This window comes from Dromiciops gliroides, chromosome 4, assembly GCF_019393635.1.
Source record: "Dromiciops gliroides isolate mDroGli1 chromosome 4, mDroGli1.pri, whole genome shotgun sequence".
NCBI classification, from domain to species: domain Eukaryota; kingdom Metazoa; phylum Chordata; class Mammalia; order Microbiotheria; family Microbiotheriidae; genus Dromiciops; species Dromiciops gliroides.
The window spans coordinates 423,527,570-423,552,976 of NC_057864.1; the positions used below are offsets into that span (position 1 = coordinate 423,527,570).

General features: G+C 36.0%; 1 protein-coding gene across 5 annotated transcripts in view; it reads right to left on the reverse strand.

Annotated features, from left to right (window-relative positions):
• Positions 1 to 25,407, reverse strand: part of PLPPR5 (phospholipid phosphatase related 5) — a 181,335-nt gene that overhangs the window by 15,499 nt on the left and 140,429 nt on the right. For 2 of the 5 annotated variants that reach the window (XM_043962810.1, XM_043962811.1), the window contains exon 7: positions 17,895 to 18,004. The exons of 1 other annotated variant lie outside the window; for it this stretch is intronic. In XM_043962810.1, coding sequence (XP_043818745.1) covers positions 17,948 to 18,004 — 57 coding nt within the window. In that variant the 3' untranslated portion in view covers positions 17,895 to 17,947. Of the gene's footprint in view, positions 1 to 17,894; positions 18,005 to 22,269; positions 22,321 to 25,407 lie in introns of those variants that run through there. 2 more of the 5 variants (XM_043962807.1, XM_043962808.1) reach the window with 2 other exon arrangements.

Consider the following 25,407-nt stretch of genomic DNA (forward strand, 5'->3'; position numbering starts at 1 on the left):
AGGTTGGATTTGAAGGCTTCTAAAAGTCTCTTTGAGGTCTAATCTAAGACCTTATTATTTGTCCAAGATTCCTAATATGTTATGTTCAGAAATAAATACAAAACTTTAAATGTTACCCGACCAGATCAGAATTTATTGTATCACACACCTCCTTCATCCTGGACTTTGTACTCCTCTAATGCAGCTTTACTTTTTCCTGAATGGATTACAGGATCATCCCATTTAAATGGCTATGGACCTCTTTGAGGAGGCTCAGAGTAATCAACACAATGTCAAGGGTAAATTAGAAGCACCTGGAAAATTTCTTTCATTTGAACTATTTAGATGACATCTTGCTATAATTCTTGCTTGATAGTGATGATTAGAGGATCACTAAAAATAAAGCTATCCCTTTATTTGCATTTACTAAAGAAGCTTTTCTAAAATTTATATATGCATTGAGGAACATATCTTATTGGAAGATAACTTTAAGGCTGCTATATACTCATCCAAGTCAAATGCTTTTTTTTTTTGTAGTCAATAAACCATTAACACAGAAAGGATATTGCATATTCTACATTTCTTTCACTTGAATGATTGTGAAGGTTTGAAAGAAGAACATTCTATGTGAAACCTTCCTTCTCACATTTTCTTTATTTTAATCTTATATTGAGATAGGATGGGGGAAAGAGCAGTTTGCCTTATTCTCCTCTCACCCATCTCCTTGAGGCCTGCATGTGGCTGTGAACACACGGAATCTAGTGAACAGCTTCTTAGTAAGTATGAGCTGTGGTTTGGACTGCCTTTCTGTTTTATTTGTTGTCTTCTGATCTTAGGTGATTGAGTTTCTATCTTAAAATGAATGTATCCCTTAAAATAAATCATCATTTCTATATATGACCAACAAAACCCAGCAGCAAGAGATAGAAAGAGAAATTTAATTTAAAATAGACAATATAACAATATTCTGAAGTCTATCTGCTGTGACAAACCCAGGAAATATATGAACAAAATTACAAAAGACTTTTCACGCAAATAAAATGAGACCTAAATAATTAGAAAAATGTCGATTGCTCATAGATATGCTAAACTAATATGACAAAAGTGACAGTCCTACCTAAATTAATTTACTTATTCAGTGCCATAACAAACTACCCAAAATTATTTTATATAGCTAAAAAATATAAAAAATATTCATCTGGAAGTACAAAAGGTCAAGAATATCAAGGGAATTAATGAAAAAAAAGCACAGGAAAGTGGATTAGCTGTACTAAATCTAAAACTATATTATAAAATGGCAGTCATTAAAACTATTTGGTACTGGCTAAGAAATAGAGTGGTAGATCAGTGGAATAGGTTAGACACATGAGACACAGTGGTAAATGACTATAGTAATCTACTGTTTGATAATCTACTCCAGCTTCTAGGGTACGAACTCACTATTTGACGAAACCTGCTGAGAAAACTAGAAAATAGTATGACAGAAACTAGGTATAGACCAACATCTTACACTGTATACTAAAAAAAGATCAAAATGGGCACATGATTTTAACATAAAGGATGATACCATAGTTAAATTAGGGGAGGAAGGAATAATTTACCTCTCAAATCTATGGAGAGGGGAAGAATTTATGACCAAACAAGAGACAGAGAATATTATGAAATGCAAGATGATAATTTGGATTACATTAATTAAAAAGGTTTTGTACATGCAAAATCAATGCAATGAATATTAGAAAGAATGCATAAATCTGGGAAAAATTTTTCACAGTCAGTGTTTTTGATATAGGCCTCATTTCTAAAATATATAGAGAACTGAATCAAATTTATAAGAATACAAGTCATTCCCCAATTTAGAAAGATAAAAGGATATGAACAGGCAGTTTTCAAATGAAGAAATTAAAGCTGTCTATAGACATATGAAAAAATTTTAATCACTATTGATTAGAGAAATCCAAATTAAAACAACTCTGAAGTACCATCTCACACAGATCAGATTGGGTAATATGACAAAAAAATATAAATGTTGGAGAAGATGTGGGAAAATTGGAACACTAATGCATTCTTGGTGGAGTTATGAACTGATCCAACCATTCTGGAGAACAATTTGGAACTATGCCCAAAGGGCTATACAACTGTGCCTACCATTTGACCAGCAATACCACTACTACATCTGTATCTGAAAGAGATCATTAAAAAAGGCGAAGGGACCCATATGTACAAAAATATTTATAGCAGCTCTTTCTGTGGTGACAAAGAATTGGAAATTGAGGGGATGCCCATCAATTGGGGAATGGCTGAACAAGTTGTGGTATATGAATGTAATGGAATATTATTGTGCTATAAGAAATGATGAGCAGGCAGATTTCAGAAAAATCTGGAAAGATTTAAGTGGACTGATGCTGAGTGAAGTGAGAAGAACTAGGAGAACATTGTATACAGTAATAGCAAAATTATGCGTTGATCAGTTGTGAAAAACTTGCTCTTCTCAGCAGTACAATGACCCAAGACAATTCCGAAGGACTCATGATGGAAAATGCTCTCCATATCCAGAAAAAGAACTGTGGAATATAAATGCATATTGAACCATACTATTTTCACTCTTCTTTGTTTTTTATTTCTTTCTTGAGATTTTCCCTTTTATTCTGATTCTTCTTTCACAACGTGACTAATGTGGAAATATATTTAACATGATTGTACATATATAACCTATGTCAGATTGGTTTCTGTCTTGTGGAGGGGGGAGGGAATGGCAGGAAGAAAAAAATGTGGAACTCAAAATCTTATAAAAATGAAAGTTAAAAATTATCTTTATATGCAACTGGGGAAAAATGAAATATTAGTAAGATAAAAAATGGATATATCCTTGTGAGGTTGAGAGCCCTTAGGGTCCTCTCAAACTGGAAAGTATTTGGATTGTGCAGGGCTAAGATGAAATGTAAAATGCCCAATGAGTAGTCCTGAACAGTGCTTTATATCCTGATTAAGTGTTAGTATTAGACTATGAACCGATTGTAACGGCAGTTATGTTACTGATTCCTATTTAAATTATTTTATTGTTGTACATGGTGAGAGTTTTATGATTAGTATTCTTCTGAGCATAATCTTATACTTGATTCATAAAGTATATTGAGTACTTTTTCTTCCCTCTTTCAGGGTAAAATCTATATGTGAGCAATAACTTAAGCTAGAACTAAAAATCATAGGGGTAGCTAGGTGGCACAGTGGATAGAGCACCGGCTCTGAATTCAGGAAGACCTGAGTTCAAATCCGGACTCAGACCCTTGACACTTACTAGCTGTGTGACCCTGGGCAAGTCACTTAAGCCCATTTGCCTCACCAAAACCAAACCAAAACAAAACAAAACAAAAAACAAACAAACAAAAAAAACAGAACTAAAAATCATTCCTAGGTCACCAAAGTGAGGGTTATAATAAGTTGATAGGTGTGAGAAAAAGTAATGCACTTTCATTAGAGTTCAGTCTCCATAAGACAGAATAAGTGAATTATGTGTCTAGGTATAGAAAAGTAGTGGTATACCTGCACCACTGATTGATTTCCATGAGGTCTTTAAGGTTAGAGAGCAAAGATTTAAAAATATATAAAACAGAAAATCAAAGAAAAGAAAATTGAAATTAAACAAATACATCAACTATAGGTCAGTACATTAATGTTCTCATTGTTTCCCACTTTACCAAGAAGGGAGGAAGGTACATTTTCATAATTCTTACCCAACACCAGGATCTTGGTCATTTTTATTATGCAGCATTCAGATGGTTTTGTTTTGTTCTTTCCATTAATATTGTAATAGCATATATGATTTTCTACATTGTACTTCAATATTTATCAGTTCATATGCATCTTTTAATTTTTTTACAGCACTGCATTTATTCATCTGGGTCAGAATACTTGTAAACATCAAGATTGTTTTGATGAAAATGATGGGGAAATTCAGAAGCTGCTAAGCAAAAACCAAGAACTCTACAAGGTTTACCAGCAGGATAGTTCATTAGTGTCCAAACACATGGCACACATCTCCAGCAAAAATAAAGTGCAGGCGAAGCTTAGAGAGATAGAGGGTTTTTGGCTCAGTAAGAATGCAGAAGAAATTCAGTTTTATGCACAAAATAATCCAAAACACTTTTATGATGTCCTGAAGGATATTTATGGACCAAAGACCTATGATACATTTCAACTACTCAGTGCTGATGAAGCTACATTGATAAGGTTATTATCCTGGAGAAATGGGATGAACACTTTCTCAGCTTTCTCATCAAACTGTTATTACCCAATGATGAAGCAACTGCCTATATATCTCAACTTGGAGTCTATCCCTCACTAGCTGAACTTCTGACTGAAGAAGAGGCTTTAAATGCTATTAGATGCCTCTCATATGGCAATGCACTAGATGCTGATTCTATTCCAACTGAGATTTACAAGACAGGGGGTCTACTGCTCATACAAAAGCTAACTGAAATCTTCTGGGTTATATGGCAAGAGGAAGTTATACCTGAAGAGTTCAAACTTTCCTGCATTATTCATTTCTATAGAGGAAAAGGAAATAGGTCATCCTGTGACAATCATGGAGGGAGTGTGTGTGTGCGTGTGCATGTGTGTGTGTGTGAGTGCGTGCGTGTGTGCGTGTGTGTGTGTGTGTGTGTGTGTGTGTGTGTGTGTGTGTGTTCTCTCTCTCTTAGTCATTACTGGCAAGATCTTGCCAGACTCCTCCTTAATAGACTGATCCTTCACCTGAAAGATGGTTATCTACTTGAGAACCAGTGTGGCTTCATAAAGGGCTGGGGAATGGTTTGACATGCTGTTTGCTTCCTGATGACTCCAGGAGAAATGCCAGAAGCATAACAGAGTTCTGTACACAGTTTGTCAATTTGATCAAGGTTTTTAATACGTGCAGTCATGAGGGCTTTGTGGAAGATTATGGAAAAATTTGGTTTCTTGAAAATGTTAATTAGTATTGTTTGTCAGTTCCATGATGACATGCTTGCACAGATTCTGGATAATGGACAATGCTCACACATTTTCCCAGTCACCAGTGGAGTGAAGCAGAGTGGTGTTCTTCCTCCCATCTTTTTTGCATGATGTTTTAGTGATGTTATCAGATGCCTTCAACAAGGATGAAAATGGCATCAAGGTCAGCTACTTAACTGACAGTAAATTATTTAATTTGAAAACGTTTATAAGCCAAGATTAAAGTAGAGGGAGAGTTTGTGTATGACTTTTTGTTCACAGATGATTGTGCCCTCAACATAGCCTCTAAAACTGAGATGCAACAGAGTATGGATTAATTTTCTGCCACTTGTGTATTAATTTTGGCTTCACAACACCAAGAAAACAGGTTCTCCATCAGCCAGCACTACACTGTCCACATGTAGAACCACCAGTTATAGCAGATGGAGAAATTCTGAATGCTGCAGATCAGTTCACTTACCTTTGCAGTATGCTTTCCAGGGATATACACATAAATGATGAGGTTTACACACACATACATTGTCAGAGCTAGCTCAGTGTTTGTGAGGCTTTGAAGAAAAGTGTGGGACAGAAGAGATATTAGACTACCAACCAAATTGAAGGTCTACAGAGCCATTGGGCTGACCTCATTGTTGTTTGCCTGTGAAACCTGGAGAGTATACCCGTGCCATGTCAATTCCATTTGAATTATCTTAAGAAGATTATGAAGACCACATAGCAAGATAAGGTAAAAGACACTGAGATCCTCTCTCAAGATGAAGTGATAATATTCAAACTCTACTGGAGAAGGTATAATTACAATGGACTGGCCATGTTATTTGAATACCAAATAAACATTTGCCTAACAGACTATTTTACAAAGAACTCAGACAAGGCAAATGCTCAAAGAAAGTCAGAAGAAATGATTCAAGGACATACTTAAGACCTCTCTGAAGAACTCTGGAATCAATTGGGACACATGGGAGACACTGGCACAGGACTACTCAGAATGGTGTTCTTGCATGAAAGAAGATTCTATGCTCTAAGAGCAAAGTAGAATTGCAGTAACTCAAAAAAAGTGAAAAATGCAAATTTAGAGATATCTCCATTCCAAATGTTCATAAGGACTATTTGTACCTGTCCTGTGGAAGAGCCTTGTGAGCTTGTATTGATCTGATCAGTCATAGTCACTGTATCTTGAAACTGACATAGTGATGTCATGTTGGTCCTCTTTGAGCATAAAGGACAACAACTGATATTATCAGTGTTCTTTATAATTGTCATTTCATACTGTGCAACAAAATTACATAATATTTATGTATTACAATTTGTACAGCCATTCTTTAATCAATGAGCATTTGTTTCTAATTTTTTGCTACATCAAAAATTTTTGCTAAGAATATTTTGGTATTTATAGGACCCTTCTTTCCACCATCAACCTCTTTGGGGTATATGCCCAGAAGTAGGATCTATGGGTAAAAAGGTATAGATTAAAATCTAATCACTTTTATAAAATATAATTCAAAATTGGTTATCATTGATCAAATTTTCATTATAATCCAGGTAGTTGGCTTACTGAAGTGTTCATGGGAAATACATTTATATATTTAAAACTATATATAAAGTGATTTAGATTTAGTATCTAACATTGATTTAGACTTAATAGCTATTTTTTGCATCCATAATGAAGCAGCTAAACGCTTTCTAATGCAAATCTCATTTTCTTTTTTTCTTGTAATAAACCTTTTTATTTATAGTTTTGAGTTCCAATTTTTATCCCTCCTCTCCTTCCTCTCCCCTTTCCCTGAGATGGTAAGCAATCAGAAATGGGTTATACACGTGATTATGTAAAACATTACCGGGGGCAGCTAGGTGGCTGGGGACAGCTAGGTGGTGCAGTGAATAAAACACTGGCTCTGGATTCAGGAGGACCTGAGTTCAAATCCGGACTCAGACCCTTGACACTTACTAGCTGTGTGACCCTGGGCAAGTCACTTAACCCCCATTGCCCTGAAAAAAAAGTAAAACAAAATAAAACAAAACATTACCATATTAGTCATTTTGTACAAGAAAACTTAAATAAAAGAAAAATGAAAGTGAAAAATACCATGCTTCAGTCTGTATTATCAATATCAGTTCTTTCTTTGGAGATGGATAGTATGTTTCATCTGTGGTCTTTTGGGATTGTCTTGGATCATTGAATTATTGAGAATAGTTAAGTCATTCACAGTTCTTCATCAAACAGTATTGCTGTCTGTACAATGTTCTCTTGGTTCTGGTCACTTCACTATACATCAGTTCATACAAGTCTTTCCAGGCCCTTCTGAAATCATCCTACTTGTAATTTCTTCTAGCACAATAACATTTCATCATAATAATATACCACAGCTTGTTTAGCCATACCCCAATTGATGGGTATTCCTTTGATTTCCAATTCTTAGCCACCACAAAAATAAGCTACTATAAATATTTTTTGTATAGATAGGTCTTTTTCTCTTTTTGTGGATGTCTTTGGGATATAAATATATCAGTGATATTGCTGAAAGGGTATCCACAGTTCTATAGCCCCTTGGGCATAGTTCCAAATTGCTTTCAAGAATGGTTGGATCTTTTGACAACTCCACCAACAGTGGATTAGCATCCCAGCTTTGCCACATTCCCTCCAACATCCAATATTTTCCATTTTTGTTCTATAAAATTCTAATTTTTAAAGGGTCAACAAATAGAATTTTATAGTATAAAATAGCTCAGAATTCAGGAAGATCTTGCTATTTTGAAATATTAAACCTTTTGTTCTTTTTTGATTTTTAGGATTATTGAAGATAATTACTGAATATGATTATTGTAACCAAATTTGAGAAATTTAAATCACATTAAAATACCCTGACTGTTTCTCCCCATGTTAGTTTTCAAGATTGGGCATTTGCTTGTTTGAATGAGCTGCTACATTGTTCTTTAAAATTTCAAGAATTACACTTAAGAGTTTATGTTTATATATGATAGAGTCATTTTTGCTTATAATTTCTTTAAAATAAATTCCCTTGAAAATTTTTGCACTGAATCACAGTTCCTTTTCCAGCAATGAATTAGTGTCCCTGTCTTCAAGTCTAGCCAGTTCAACATCGACTATTTCCTTCTTTTGTCACTTTGCCAAATATTGGATCAGAGGTAAAACCTTAGATTAGTTTGGCTTGCATTTCTCTTGTTAGGGATTTAGAATGCTTTTTTCATATTGTTGCTAATAATTTATAATTATTTTTTAAATAATTATTCTGCTTTTCTTATCCTTTGATTACTTATTCATTGGGGATAATGATCTTATATTTCAATAAGATTCCTTTGACATGGTGTTATAAAGATTTTATAGATAAGAGAGAGCAGGACATGGGTAAGTGGTTACTGATGCCTTCTTGGTTTTATTTTATTTTTTGTAATTATACTATATTTGTTTCTTTCAGAAAATTTCTCCTCTTGAGATATCTTAAAAACAATTCCCTGAGCATGTCCCATTCAGGATGGATTTCTTCTTTATTCATTGTGTTGGATCTGGGCAACCTTTCCAAATTCGTTATTTTGAGTGTTATTTAAACATTTATATTAAATCTAATAAATACTGATGTGTATATTGACATAGCTCAGAGAGTCCACTCATGCAAAAAAAAATACTCATGCACTTTCCAGTATTTTCATGGTGATCATCTGGCCTGTGTGCAGGAGCTTTGCAAGGCAAGCTGACCCATGAAATGGAATGGAATCTATTACTTCCTTGCTTTATTCAGTTCTCTGAGAAAATACAGGTGAAATATCTATTAATTTAGCCACCACTCAGAATCATAGTATTTCAAAGTGGAAACTATCTTAGATGTCAACTTATCCAATTGATCTCCTATATAACATCTTCAAGTTTCTTTTCTTTTTTGTGTGTGTGAGGTAATTGGGGTTAAGTGACTTGCCCAGGGTTACACAGCCAGTAAGTGTTAAGTGTCTGAGGCTGGATTTGAACTCAGGTTCTCCTGACTCCAGGGCCAGTGCTCTATCCACTGCACCATCTAGCTGCCCCCCAAGTTTCTTAAACACATCAAGTAAGGGTTGCCTTGCTTCCTACTAAGGTATCACATTCTACTTTTTGACAGATTTTATGATATAATACTTCCCTTTCAATAAATGAAAACAGCTATCATGTATCCCCTACATCTTCATTTTTTCCATGCTAAACTTCTTAAATTTAGGCTCCCTTGTCCTGGTCTCCAGCCTCCTCTAGTCTCCTCCACATCCTGGCTATTTTCTATTGAATTTACTCCTCTAGCATGTGAATGACCATCCTAAAACGTGGTGTTCAGAATGGAATATGATATTTCATAAATGGCTTGACTTCCTTTGTTCAGCTTGGAGCTTAGCTATGCCTCTGGATGAGGCCTTAAACGTTGATTTTTGGAACCTGATTAAAGATCTTTCTCTTTTAATTAAATTTCATCTTATTAGATTTAGTCCAAACTTTGAACTTGTTGAGAACTTTTTGGATTCTTATTCTAACGCTCAGTATTCTAGTGGCAGTTAAATACCACTAGAGTTCTGAACTCAGGGTCAGGGAGACCTCCTGAATTTGAATTCTGTTTCAGACATTTATTAGCCGTGTAACTCCAAACAAGTCACCTCTCATATTGATTCAGCTTCCTCATCTGAAAAATGAGAATAATAATAACATCTAACTCACAGGTTGTTGTGAGGATCAAATGAGATAATATGTGCAAATTGTTTTGCAGACCATTATATAAATATTACCTAATATATGTACTATATCTATACATGCATTTGTTGTCTCCCCCATTAGAATCTAAGTGCTTTGGAATAGGATTTTTTTCTTTCTTCTTATCTGGAATACCATAGGTTCTTATTAAATATTCTTTGATTGTTTGAATGACTATTTATGTGTATTCATATAATTCATAAATTTTTCAAGCTTGCATTACATACTTTCATCTAAGTTATTTATAAAACAAAATATTGAACCCCTTGAACACCAGAAGACCAATGACATATTCTAGGAGTACTCTCCTAGATACTCCTGTCCAAGATGAAATTGAGACCTTAATGACTACTCTTTGAATCCAATTCATAGTGAGAATGTAAATATAGAGTTGTTTCTTCAGTAGCTGATCAACTTATTGGTGGATAGATAAAGATTTTACATTTCAAATTTCAACCTTTAAATTATTGTTTGGTGATGGTCAAAACACAGTGTGAACTTTGACCCTTTGATTCCTTTCCTAACAACTCTGCCACTGTCACTATAGAAATAGAAGTTGTTTAAACAAGATGAAGAGTCAACATGTATTTTCATCTGCTTCATGAGTTACTGTGACCAAAGAACTAATTAGCTAGTATTCAGTGTGCTGGTGATGAGTCTATGTATACTTGGGCTGGTCCTTACACAGAAAACACTATCAATGGATTATAATAAAAACCCTTCTTGCTTAAAACTTTTGAGAGACTGTTCTTTATTTGAGTATGGTCATTACTCAGGCTTCAGCAAGACTTCTCTGTATTATGGGAGTATAATTAATAGGATATGAATGAGTACAAAGAGAAAACATTCTAATTTTTTATTTCTATCTTTTAGTTAGTCAGCATATGACCCCAGATTTCCTGAGGCTGGTCCTCTGAGCTATTATAAATGAAAGCCATCTGGTAATATGGACATGAGGATAAATTAGACCTTGCCCTATTCTAGCCAAATTGACTGTGCTTCACTCTTATGGTTGCATGCTTTTTGATAGCTCATGGTGTAAGAGGCTGTCATTCACACAATCCTTAAATTAGTCCCGTAATCTAATTCTGAAGCTGGTTAAAATATCCAATCAAGGATGGGCCTCATTAATTTTCTTAAAATTATATTACAGAATCTGTCATTTGAAAAATTTGATTCAAGTTCCAAATCCTCAAGTTACCAAGAAAAAATGATGAATCACATCTTTGAGAAGAGACATCTTTGGTCTCCTTGATACCTACATGTTTCTTAAAAGCATCTTTCTTAATAATATAGAGCATTGCTGTCTTGTCACCTGGATGGTTCATCCCAGAGAGATTAATTAAATTAAATGTGTATAAGATCCTCAGAGAGAGGCCACATACTTCCAAAGAAATAATACACTTCTAGAAGCCAAACTAAATATGACACGCATATTTTTCCCCTTTTTTTGCCAGGGGTGTGAAAATTTTGACCTGTTATTCCATCCATGTATGTAAGTCATAGACTGAAAGTCTCACATGAACTATTCTTAGAGGATTCTTAATTGACTTAGGACAGGAGGGGTACAAACATTTAGTGAGCATGTATTATGTAGCAGGTACTAAACTCAGTACTTTTTTTTTTTTTTTGGTGAGGCAATTGGGGTTAAGTGACTTGCCCAGGGTCACACAGCTAGTAAGTGTCAATCATCTGAGGCTGGATTTGAACTCAGGTACTCCTGACTCCAGGGCCAGTGCTCTATGCACTGCGCCACCTAGCTGCCCCAACTCAGTACTTTAAAAATATTATGTCATCCGACAACAACCCTAGAAGGTAGGTGTTCTTCCCATTTTTACAGTTTTGGAAAGCGAGGAAGACAACAATTGAGTGACTTGCCCAGGGTCACAAAGCCAAGACTGGATTTGAACTCTGATCTTCATGAATCCAAGCTTAGTGCTTTATCCACTGTGTCATCTTGCTGCCTGACTTACCCATGTTGATATAATCATTATCTGTCAGAGGCAGGACTTGAACCTTTAGCATCCTGACTCTAAGGTTAGCTCAATAGCATGTATCAGTCAGTCAATCAATAAGCATTATTAAGCACTGATTTTGCACAAGGCACTGTACTAAGTGCTGGGGATGGAAAGAAAGACAAAAAAGAAAAGCAAACAGAAAATAAAAAACTGTCTCTTCCCTAATAAAGTTCACATTCTCTATTAATCTTTCTATAACAAAAGATGGATAAATAAATTGAGATAGATAGATAGACAAATCATTTATTATTTACTATGAGCCAAGCATTGTGTTAAGCACTAGGGATGCAAATATAATTTCCTTCTCCCAAGACCTTATTTTCTCTACCTTTTTTTTGGGGGGGGGCAATTAGGGTTAAGTGACTTGCCCAGAGTCACACAGCTAGTAAGTGTCAAGTGTTTGAGGCTGGACTTGAACTCAGGTCCTCCTGAATCCAGAGCTGGTGCTTTATCCCCTGTGCCACCTAGCTGCCCCCTATTTTCTCTAATAAGATGAAAATCAACACATAATAGGGAACAAGAGGCACAGGAGTGGGGTTGTTCAGGTGGCTTGTTGTGGAGTTGGTTGTGAAACTGCCAGCAAGATAAAGTCAATCTTAATTACCAGAGTTGGGTGGAATCCAAGAGTGTATACGAGTTGGGGGAGTGTGGGCAAAGATGAGGATGAAGGCTAGGCTGTAGACAGCATGGTGACGAGATGTCTAGCAAAGATATCTAAGGATGTTATGTGCAGTAAATTTAGTTTCTTCTGAATTGGATCACCTAGTTGTCTGGACCAATTGTTTTCCTTGCCAAAGCCATCTATTAATAATGTGTTCATTCTTTTAGACTGTTTCATAAACAGTTGATGTGAGAATACATTTTAATAACTTACCTTGCCTTTGAAACATTATTTTAGCTAAAACAATAGAAACATGGCCTGTGAGAATACATCACAGACTAATTTATTTCATTTAGCAGCATAACAATGGTATGTCTAGAAGATGTCTTGTAGATGTCTTTTCATGAGTTAGAAGCTTCTTTCGGCCAGAGAGAAAGTACAGATATAGGAAGAATTTCATCACCCACATCAGCTGCTTCAAGTATCAGTCATGTGGCATGAAACATTAGTCAAGATTCAAGGACTGCCACTTATAGCTCTGTCTCCTTTCCTCCACCACCCCCCCCCGCCCCGAATTACTTTGACAAGGACTGAAAATAAACTCTTCTCTGTTCAGAAGCCAAAGAGACATTCATGAGACTGCCAAAATTGTTGTGGACCCTATTTGCCTAAACTTTTCTTTTCCTCCCATCAAAAGCACAAACTACACGACACTTCACTGTCAGAACCCCTCTGATTCATCCATTTCTGACAGTGACATAAGGGCTCTCACACATTCTTAGGAGATGACTCTAATTTATTCAACCATTCATATCTCTTCAATCAAAAGCCCGCAATCTCCGGAATGTTGTTTTATGCTTTCCAATCATTTCATATAAGTGGCTGTCTTTTTACTGTTGGGACAGCCCTTTCCTCCTTTTCAAGGCAAACCATATTCCAGCATTCTCCATGCATCATAGTCATGCACACATGATCTCAGTGTATAATTTGGGGTATTCAATCCTGCCTATTTATTTCTCATGATCACTCAGACTTTTTTTTTATAGAATATCACAGCTGAAGTTGGGCACGGCAAACCTCCTACCACTTCAAAGGAAAAGGGCTCTTCTGAAGCTGGTATCTGAGCTAAACAGCTTTACTTGGAGGTAGGGGTCTTGATGAGGGTGAAATAATTCAGTAGTAGATTGAATAGCAACACTTCACTATCTAACGTTCCTATGGATCCTGTGAGGTAGTCAGTACCTTGATGAATACTAGATATTTTCAGAGATTCAAGTTTGGTTTCTTTCCCAGGAGTTTCTGGGATTCAGAGTAAAAAAAAAGACAAACTAAAACTTCAGATAAATCAAATAGGTAGGCTGTCAAATGTCCGTGAACGAGCAAAAAAAACAAATTCCAATCAACAGCTATTTATTTTATACCTATGTGCATTTTATGCATATCACACTAGGTGTGTGTGTGTGTGTGTGCACGCATGGGGGGAGGGAGATACAAAAATATAAATCATCCAGGCTGATACCGGGATTGTGTAAAGGAAGTGGAAATGTTTAATTTGGAGAAGAAACATTAATCTGGTGACATTTCACTAGATTATGGGAGGAAGCCTAGATTGACAGGAAGACCTATTAAGAGTCCATTTCAGTAGTTCAGTTATGAGAGTATATGGAGCTGAGTTAGGATGATTGTAGCCATTGAAATTGGAAGAGTCTCCAAGTTTTTTTTTTTTTTTGTTATTTTTTTTAGCTTAGGAAACTCACCAGTCGATGGTATCTTTGATAGACATGGAAGGGGACAGAAAGTAGTATCGAATGACCCCAAGAGCATAACAAACATATGAAAAGGAGAAGTAAAATTGGGGTTCAGTTTGCTTTGACTAACCAATAAAGTGGATAATAATCAAATAGCTGTCAGTGATAACTGCCTTGATACAACAAGGAAAAGATGATAAGAAATTAGAAAAATTTTGCTAAAATATAAGAATATGCCTGCTAATTATGATGGTGGTCTTTTAAAATAGTATAGGAACTTTTATATTTAGAATGTTTAGGTATATACTTCTTAAATGCAAACAACAAAAACCCAAAACAAATTAAAATAAAACCCAAAATAAAATTTAAAAATAGATGGTACCCATCCAAGTATATGTGTGTGTATGTGTGTGCATGTATGTGGGTTGGGTGTGTATGTGCTGTATGTATAAATTAAAATAGGGACTAAATCTGGGATTTCATTTCTCTTTCCTGACTTTTTGAAGTGTTCAATCTTGTCTCTACTGCTATCTCATCCTGGTACTTCTCTCTGCATCTGGGTATTTACCCTAGAACATCCTACCATTCCCGTGACCTGCCCACCATACAATATTCCTCTGCAAGCCCTGCCCCACTTCTCCCATTGGTAAGTGCCTACGAGAGCCTCCATTTTGTGAAGGATCATAGGTTAACCTAATTCTATTCCTCTCTCATTCCCTATTCCTGACTTTCTGAACTTTGAAATAATGTCCCCATTCTGGGTCCTTTCATCCTCCTATTTCTTCCCTCATTTTCCTACATTTCTGTTGTTGTTATTCAGTTATATTCAACTCATTGTGACCCAATTTTGTGTTTTCTTGGCAGACATGCTAGAGTGGTTTGCCATTTCCTTCTCTCATTTTACAGGTAAGGAAACTGAGACAAACAGGGTTAAGTGACTTGCCCAAGGTCACACAGTTTGTAAGCATCTTATGCCAGAATTGAACTCAGGAAGATGAGTCTTCCTGACTCCAGGCCAGGTATTCTATCCACAGTTCTACCTAACTACACTATTTTTTAATTCTGTGTATGTGTGTGTGTGTGTGTGTGTGTGTGTGGTCTTCCTTCATTAGAATGTAAGTTCTTTGAGGGAACGGGCTATCTTTCTCTTTGCTTTTATTTCTTTCCCCAGAACTTAATGCAGCGCTGGGCACATAGGATTCAATGAATACTTGTTTGCTTCCTTCCTCTTTACTTGCCTTCCTTTTCTTTCTTTGAACTCCTGTGTGACAAAATTCCAACTTCAGGACAGCAACTTCTCAGCATCTTATAATATTAGAGTGTTGTCTGGCACTGATGACTTAAATGACTTGCCCAGAATCATATGACCAATATGTGACAGAGATATGGCTTGCACCTATGTCTTTTTGACTTTGAGGTCTGCTCTCTATCCACTAAGTGAGGAGAGATTGGATACCAGTAGCCTAATTAAGAGGCTAATCTAATGTAAAGTGATGAAAATCTGAACTAAAGTGGTGAAGAGAAAGGAATAGATGTGACAGGTATTGTGCAGGTAGGAATAGCAACATTGCAACTGGGTATATGACATGAGTGGAAGTAAGGTGTCAAGGATGACTGAGGTTGCAAACCTGGGTAGCTGGAATGATGGTGGTGCCCTCACAGAAATAGGGAAGGTAAGAAGAGGGTTAGGTTTGGGAAGAAATTCAAGTTCAGTTTTGGAATTAATAAGTTTGTGACATCTATGGTACATCCAGTTTGAAATGTCCTAAAACAGGGAGTTGTTGATAGGCTAGCTCAAGAAATAGATTAGAATTAAATACTTAGACATGTAATGAGTCAATAAAAGATACTTAAATACAGAGACCAGGCTTTTTCTTTCAATGTGATTTTAAAGGATTCCTATGAGTCTTAAATGACTTCTCCATCTATTTTTCAGGTTAGTTATTTTCAGTTTGGCAATCTTACATTTTCCTCCATTTTTTGCCCAAACTTTTGATTTTGTTTTAACATTCCTTGCTATTTTGTAGTATCACTGCATTCTATTTGGTCTAGTTTAATTTTCAGGGAATCCATTACTTGGGTAAGATTTACCATTTTCTGTCCTAAGGTATTTATTCTTCTAAATCTTTTCCCTAGAACTTTTAGTTAATTTTTACCTCTTGTTTCATTTCTTTTGGGTATACATAGTCCTTGTAGAAAATGCATGTATTTCTTTGAGCCTCAGCAGTTGTTATGGTTTCATTGTTTCCTTCTAGGTTGGATTTTAGGACATATCTGGAAGTTATACTCTGTGTGTGTGTGTGTGTGTGTATACACATACCATATATATATTTATATATAATAAGCACATATGTGATATTGATCAGTATTTCTTTGGTTTACTCATTTTTTTCAGACATAATTCCTAGAATGGGGCTCTGTCCTTTGCTGCACTTTTGGGTGGGGTGGTGGTCCCTTTTTGGTGTTGACCTGGTTCAGCCTGGTTCCTGCTCTGGTATCTGTCTCCTAGGGTTAGAATCCCCTGGATCTTTGAGCTTTAAATTGCTGGATTTTCATGGCCCTCTTTATCATCTCAGGATAGAGTGCTAGGCATTTCAGAGTCCTAGGCTGTTTCTACCTGAGTACAGGCATGACAGCAATGGTTTTTGGCACATCTGTTAGCCTTCAGAGTTGTAGATATGAGTTTTCACCTACATGAGGTTTTCTAGGGGAGTCCTGTGCTCTTCTAGATACAGAGCCCTGAAGGTACATGTGAGACTAATCACACTGGAAAGCTGCTGACTTGTTTGAGATGGAATTGGGTTTGCTGGTAGCTTCCTTTATTATTTCCAATGGTCTTTTGGCTGACTTTCTGCACAATTATGGGATGAAAGAAGGTATCTTCTATGGTTTTTCATTGGATTTCTTCATTATAACTTAGTCTAGTAAGATTTTTAGGTGCTTTTTTATGAGAGTGGTTGTGGGAGAGCTGATTATTAATCAGGGATTATTATTTAGCTCTTCAGGGAGTTAGTTTTACTTGAACCTGATTGATTTTAAATATTTTTTTCCTGTCAAATACGGTTTCATTCTGATAATCTTGCTAAATTTTGTACTTGCTACTCTCTGTCTTGTTTAGCTTAGCTGGCATATGTGAGTCATTTTCTATGTCTTCATTTTTGTTTTTGTTTTGTTTTGTTTTCTTTTGTAGGGCAATGAGGGTTAATTGACTTGCCCAGGGTCACGCAGCTAGTAAGTCAAGTGTCTGAGGCTGGATTTCAACTCAGGTCCTCTTAAATTCAGGGTCAGTGCTTTATGCACTGCTACACCTAGCTTCTCCCTCTTACTTCATTTTTAATGTAAGGTAGTACTTATTAGATTTTAAAAATAGGCATTTATTAAGTGTCTACTATGTATCCTGTACTTTATAAATGTTATTTTATCATCACAACAACCCTGGAATGTAGGGGCTTATTATTATCCCCATTTTACATATGAGAAAACTGAGGTAGATGGGGGTTAAGTGATTTGTCAGAGAGATATTGGCTAGTTAGTGTTTGAGGCCAGATTTGAATTCAAGTACTCTTGACTTCACATCTGGGCCTCTCTTCACTATGCCATTTAGTTGTCTCTAGATTTGAAAGATATGAGATAAATATACTTTTACTGAATCTCTTTAGCTATAGTCTATTCCCATAAAAGATTTCATTATCTATGCATTAATCATTGGTCCAGAAATTCAAGTCCCCTTTCAAGATACTATCTGTTTAATTATCTGTTCACTTCTAAAATCCAAATAGCTAGTTAGCTATAGAATATTAAAAACTACTCTGCCTTGGCTTGAATAGTTGAGATCAGCATCATGTGATGACTTAGTCACTTGAAGATCTGTATTTCAGTCTTTTCTCTGTCAGAAACCATGTGGCTTTGCAGAAAACTTCAATTCTCTGGACTTCTGCTTCCATCTCTGTAAATCAGAGGGACTGAATTAGGTGATCTAATGATACGATTACTTGATTTTGATTTAGGGGACCTACGTTCAAAATCCATATCTAGGGGGCAGCTAGGTAGCACAGTGGATAAAGCACTGGCCCTGGATTCAGGAGGACCTGAGTTCAAATCTGACCTCAGATACTTGACACTTACTAGCTGTGTGACCCTGGGTAAGTCACTTAACCCTCATTGCCCCCCCCCAAATCCACATCTAATACTATCCATGTAGTACTGGGCAAGCCATTTAATTACCGTCTCCTGATTGGTTTGCTCAATAGCAAAATGATGGGGGAGAGAAGTGGGAAAAGGGGGGTGCAAAATTAGATTCTATGACCTCTCAGTCCTTCCAACTATAAATTTATGATCTGATAATTATGAATAAACAAGGCACAATCCAATTAGTATCTAGGTCAGTTGCCTTCATTATGTCTTTTTTTGGGTGGGGGGCCGGGCAATAACTTATGTGACTTGCCCAAGTTCAAACAGCTAGTAACGGTCAAGTGTCTGAGGTCGGATATGAACTCAGGTCCTCCTGAATCCAGGCCCGGTGCTTTATCCACTGTGCCACCTAGCTGCCCCCACTCATTAAGACTTGATATAAAAATGTCAATACTTGATCATTACCCATGCACTTCCTAATGGGTGTATTGTTGAATTTTCTTAGTTTTAATCCAAGGTAATTTTATATTTTCACATTGTGAGACTATTTAAAAATAATGTGGTGCTTCTAGATAATTCTGAATACCTCTAGGCATTTCTATGGTCCAAAAACTGCAGGGAAAAAACAGAGAAATTCAGAAGCTACTAAGTAAGGGTATGAGTGGCCCTGAGTGAATTTCTGCTTGTACTAAAATGATTTTTGGATTAGCCATTGGCTGGTTCCTCCCTCGGTTAGCAGTTAATGCAATGGGTCATACAATGGAAAGACATGTTAATCAACTACATGCTTATTTAAATGAGACTAAATGAACTGAACAAAATGAATGAGATTGAAAATGAATAACTTTTAAAAGGGTTCACCTAAATATAATTTTGCAAAATACCACTTATGTAATTAAAAATTCTCCATGTCTTTCATGTAATAATATTTTAATTATAAAAGTGAATTTTAAAAATGCCATTTACATGAGCATTTATTTTAAAACCCATATATAGCAATGGTTTAGCAGATTCATTTATTATATTTACCTACAATCTTAACATCTGTAAGGATATTTTAAATGCCCTCATTAAATGGAATTGCATGAAAAGTTACAGATGACAGCACTGTAAATATTTAATTTCCCCCCCCCCCCAAATTCTTCAACACTTAAAGTCTAGATTTGGGCTAAAAATGTTGCTGATGTGAACAATTTGTTGCATGAAATATTTCAGCATTTTAATCACCAATAAAATTGTTTGACATTGCCCCAAATATAATTATTTTAAATGGTATGACATCTTCATAAAATAAAACATTGCATACTAGCTAAGCCACTTAATGTCAAATACGTTGAAATGATTATTTCATGCATAGCATTTGGAAACCTCATGGGATTCTATCACAGACCATGTAGTAATGTGTAATTTTATTTGCTCTAGGAAAAAATCTCAGGGTCTTCCCTTCTGCTATCCCAACTATAACAATAATGTATGCAGCATTTTCTACTCTACTTCTTTCCTGCCACATGCAGTATATAAGCCATATACTTTTAGATAAAATCTGGTTGATGGATTGTTTTAGCAATAGTCAGTCTGGTCTATTGATAAGAATGAGTCCTGGACAGACAGTTAGTGTTATTTTGGCCTGACCCATATGTAAAATAGGTGGGAAGGCCTGTTTTCTGCTGGTAGAAGGTAATTCTTTATCTAGAAGGTGATTATTCTCTCTACAAGTGCTGAGTCAAGATGTTAATGTTTAACACTCTTGTAGATAAAGAATAATTAATAGTATCTTGAATGTTCATAACACTTTAACTTGTCCAAAAGTATTTTCCTGATAATTTTGTAAGTCAGTAAGGGCAGTTTTATAGATGAAGAAAACTAAAGCTCAGAGGGAAGAAACAGTTGTCTCAGGGTCTCATGTTTACTAAGAGTTGGAGCTAGTATTTCAACCCAAGTGTTTCAAATCAAGACCAATGGCTCTGCCCACTATACCACAATATCTCTCTAAGGCCTAAGGGCAATTTATCTTTTTTTTTTTCTTAATGGAGAGGAGTTTCTGGGGCTTCTGGGGAAAAAGTGCCAGGATCTTCCCAGGAAATTTTAGGGATTCCAGTAAGTTCATGATTCAATGATTGGGTCACTTGAGTTTGAAAACCTTTCTGGCTACCCTGGTGGTATCCAGCTAGTGGTACTGAAACTGAAAGGGCTTGGCACTTTGAGATGACTTAGCTGCTGAACACCAAGAGCTGATTATTCAATGTGTATTTAAAAGAGAGTGACTTGGGGCAGCTAGGTGGAGCAGTGGAGAAAGAACTGGCCCTGGATTCAGGAGGACCTGAGTTCAAACCTGACCTCAGACACTCGACACTTATTAGCTGTGTGACCCTGGGCAAGTCTCTTAACCCCATGAAAGAACCAAACCAAACCAAACGAACAAACAAACAAAAAGATATATAGAGAGTAATCCTATCCTTACTGCTCTTCTTTTCTAGTCACAAATTGTGGATTATTTTGAGCTTCTTCCCATTAGTGATGAACAAAAAGGATGACTTGCTCTAGCCCCAACCCTGACTACCATGTGGTCATGAACATAAGGCAGACAAAGTACATATTCTGTATTGTGAATCTGAGTCTGAGTTGTGGACTGCCTCTTTTGTGTTGGTTCTTTTATGGTTTTGGGTGAATGAAGTGGTGGAGGCAACTTTATTAGGCCAAGAAGTTTGCAGATACTGGTCATTTTGGTCCCAGTTGACTGATGGCAAGGTGAGGAGTCTCTGGGAACTGTTGTAGTCCTTTTGTGGAAGATAACCACAATAAGAAGATGGACCTGAACATGATCCATTTTGCCAGGAAATGTGGACTGGGAGTTTGGACCATGCAAAAACAACATCCAATCTAACAATGCTAATTCAGAGATCCTGAAAACTACTTTGTATTCTAATGAGATTTAAGTATCAATCTTCCAAGAGAGTATAAATGTAGTTATAAGGTAAGTTTTGTATTCTATTTTAAGTCTTTTTGTCAATGTGTGTTATGCATCCTCTGTCTCTTTTTGCATTTCTTTTGTGTGTAGGAATAAATATCTGTCCCATACCTGATTTACATGGCATTGAATACCTTTCCATCTCCATTTTTTGGGAGGCCCTAGATAGCAGCCAATACTTAAGCCTTAAGTATTATCTTAGTGCTGATAAAGTTTTCATTTCCTAAGTCATATTTGTAATATATAATTTACTTTTATGTTGTACGAGGTTATTTCTTCCAAATAATTCAAGACCAAAATGACATGCTCCTTACATATGATCTTTCTTTATCTTTTTCTAGATGTAGGGACCAATTTTTAATTGGGGAGTATTACCTAAGTGGCTCACTGCAATATTGGGGCAAGGAAGGAGACTGACAGCCTCCCTCAAAACAGAGCAGGATTTATTTAACAAGAATGGACTTAAAAAAACATAAACAGGATCAGTAGGATTAAGGGAAAGGAAATAAAATGGGGAAAGGGAAATTATATAACCTGAACAACACCACCACCCAGGAATCAGCTGAGAACACACAACAGCATCCTGTCACCTTCCAGCTTCAAGCTAGAATGGTGAAAAACCTCCCTTCTTCCCAGCAGACCCCAGGCTGACCACACACAGCCAAAAGCCAATTGACCGGCCACTGTGACAGTCACATGACTGCCTTCACTGGGCTTCCAAACATTATAATTTTGCCAGGCCCATGTAGGTGTCGGTGAGTGGTGATAACGTGAGGTGCTAGCACCATGGCGATGACTACAGCCAGTGAGTGGAGCACCGTGCCATTTGCAGAGCCCCAGGCCAGTGTGCACTGAGGTTTTTTTTAATTCTAGCCAAAAGATGGGGTCATAAAAACCTCAAATAACAATTAATTCTTTACATAGATGACAAATGGTAGCATTGTCATTTATGTAGTGAATAGAGAGCTTGCCATAAAATCATGAATACTTTGGTTTAAGTACTATCTCTGACATATCCTGGATGTGTGACCCAGAACAAATGACATAACCTTTCAATGACACAGGTAACTAAGACCACAAGATACATACAGAACACTTGCCAATCTGTACTGGAAGAGGAAATTCTTTCAGTGGTAGTGGTTTACATCAATGACATCACAAGTCTAATTTAAGGAAAAAAACAAACAAAACTAGCATTAACATAGGTGGTACATTTGATAGCCTTGCCCTTTGTAGGTACTTAAAAATCATTCATTAGATTGCACTAAAGTGGCATGTATCAGCTCTGGAGTCAAAAGACCTGATTCAAATCTAATCCTCTGACTCTTCCTTCCAGTGGCCTTTTGCAAGTCAATTGCCTTCCTTATCTGTATAATGAACAGGTGATCCTACAATGTGAGCACAGGTAAAATATTTCTTTATCTATCTTATCCATTATGATAAGGAAAAAATTTAAAAAGGAAGGTCAAGTATTTATGCATTTGAGTTAGAAAGACATTCAATCAATTATGCATTAATGAATTTTTCTTGAAGTCTTGACGTCAATTTTCTTCTAAGAGGATATAAGAAAAGAAAAAAAAGAATTTAAGATCATTATGAAATTACAGAATTATGTGTTTGACTTTCAGTCCTCTTTTTCCTAGTGCCAGAGAAATTATGTATTTGTTGCCTTAAGTAAATAGTTCCTATCTAATTACCATATCTGTAGCTCATATATGACATTCACTAGGGGATATCAGAGATAAATATCAACAGCAGAGTTAACACCAAAATGGCAGTGGCCACAGTCACATCTAACCTCAAGTAGCAGCAGCAGCAGAAGCAGCAAACAGCCCTCCCCACTTATTTTACAAATGGGTCTGGTTGAGTAACACAATGCTGGCTAGTTCCCTTTGTGTAAATGTCACGTCAGCCTCATGAACATACTTTTCAGTCTCTTTTATGTGCAGAGTTCAGAGGGCAAGAAGGACCAAGAAAAAGCAAGTAAGTGTTTTTGATGAAATGGTTGGTCAGAATTCAAGCTATCTCTGGGAGCTGAGAGCTGTCCATCACCTTGTAGTTTGCCATTTATATTATTAAGTTACTTATAGTTCAGTTCAAATAGCTACTACTTCCATGACAGCAATACAGTAGGTGGGAAAGATTTAAGCATCACTGGTCTCTGCTGTTCTTCCCACAAGAAACCATAAATTTCCCCTGGCTGTTCCCCACACCTAGAATTCATTCCCTCTTCATCTCTATCTCTTGGCTTCCTTCACATCCTAAAATAAAATTTCATATTCTACTTTTCACCATTCCTCTTAATTTCAGTCTATCTGTTGATTATCTTCATTTTATCCTGAACATGTCTTATTTGTACACAGTTGTTTATGTCACCACCATTAGATTGTGAACTCCTTAAGACAAGTCTATTTTTTTCCTTCTTTCTTTTTATGATTTGTTTTACCTTTCTTTGTATGCCCCAAATTTAGCACAATATTTGGCATATAGTAGTTACTTAATCAATGCTTGTTGACTTGATGTTAAAATGTTGTCAGATACACAACATATTGCAATGTATTGGATAAGGACAAAGTCTGAAAGCACAAGTAAATTTCTGGAGTGAGGAATGAATACCAATGAGATATATCAAGAAACAATATTCTGGAGGTATGCATAGAATTTTTGTGATGGTTGTTTCCTGTTTAATTACAGTTGCACTTGTTATCTTACAGTTATAAACCCTGAGGTATAAAGTTTAAGGTAGGATTTGCTTTGTATCTGTTTCAAATATATGAATACAGTTGGATAAAAGTTATAAAATGCTGTAAAACAATCATATTTTGGGATTCTTTTTGCTCTATTAGTTGTGACAGCTTCTTTTATTCTAATTCTAATCATTTGAGTTGACTGAAAAGACTATAAATTATTTTTCAATAATAGTTATTAAAAGTATTGCTATTGTTTTAGTAGTCATACTTTTGCATAATTCCAAATATAATTCAAGTTTAACATAATTCAAGGACAGATTATTTTTTTCTTTAGCATTGGCCATATTAACAAATTAGGGTTTTATTTCCACCTCACCATACAACTCAGTTGAGGAAGTCAGTTGGCATAAATATAATTTCCCATTCTTTTTCAAAATGGTTTGAATCGCTATGCCCAAAGGGCTATAAAACTGTACATACCCTTTGCTCCAGCAATAGCACTGCTACATGAATATCACAAAGGCATACAAAAAAAGAAAAGGTCCTATTTGTACAAAAATATTTATAGCCGTTCTTTTTGCAATGGCTAAGAATTGGAAATCAAAGGAATGTCCAAATGGGGAATAGCTAAACAAGCTTTGGTATATGATGGTGATGGAATATTTTTGTACTATAAGAAATGAGAAGTATGATTTCAGAAAAAACCTGAAGAGACTTACATGAACTGATGTAGCGTGAACAGAATCAGGAGAATGTTGTACCCAGTAACAGCAATATTGTTCAATGAAGAATTGTGAATGACTTAGCTATTCTCAGCAATGCAATGATCTAAGACAATCCTAAAGGACTAATAATAAAGCATACTATCCACCTCCAGAGAACGAATTGATATTGGTTGAACACAGACTGAAGCATGCTATTTTTCACTTTCTTTCATTTTTTTCTTCTGAGTCTTTTTACAGAAAATGACTAATACAGTAATGTTTTACACAATTGCACATGTATAACCTATAACTGATTGCTTACCACCTGAGGGAAAGGAAAGGAAAGGAGAGGAGAGGAGAGGAGAGGAGAGGAGAGGAGAGGAGAGGAGAGGAGAGGAGAGGAGAGGAAAGGAGAGGAGAAGAAGGGAGGGATAGAATTAGGAAATCAAAACTTTAAAATGTTTATTTTAAAATGCTATTATTATTACACAAGACTGGAAAACTAATCTAAAGCCAAATTGTGAAGAATGTTGAATGTCAAGATAAAAAGTCCATAAGCCAATTTATGGGCAATGAAAAGCCATTAAAGGTTTTGCTGGTTTTGTTTGTTTGTTTGTTTGTTTTGTTTTGTTTTGTTTAATGGTTCTAAGGGAATTGAAAATTTTCTGAATGGAAGGTAATGAATTCTTCTGTAGTTGATCAATCTTCCCAATATTATATAAGTAGGAGTGTGTATACTGCTGTCTATAATTCATTTGAATCATGGGATCAATCAACCCCCAAAGTAAAATGTTTATATGAAAGCTGTTTCAAATTTTTACAGATTGTATGGTGTTAGATAGAGTTTATAAGGCTA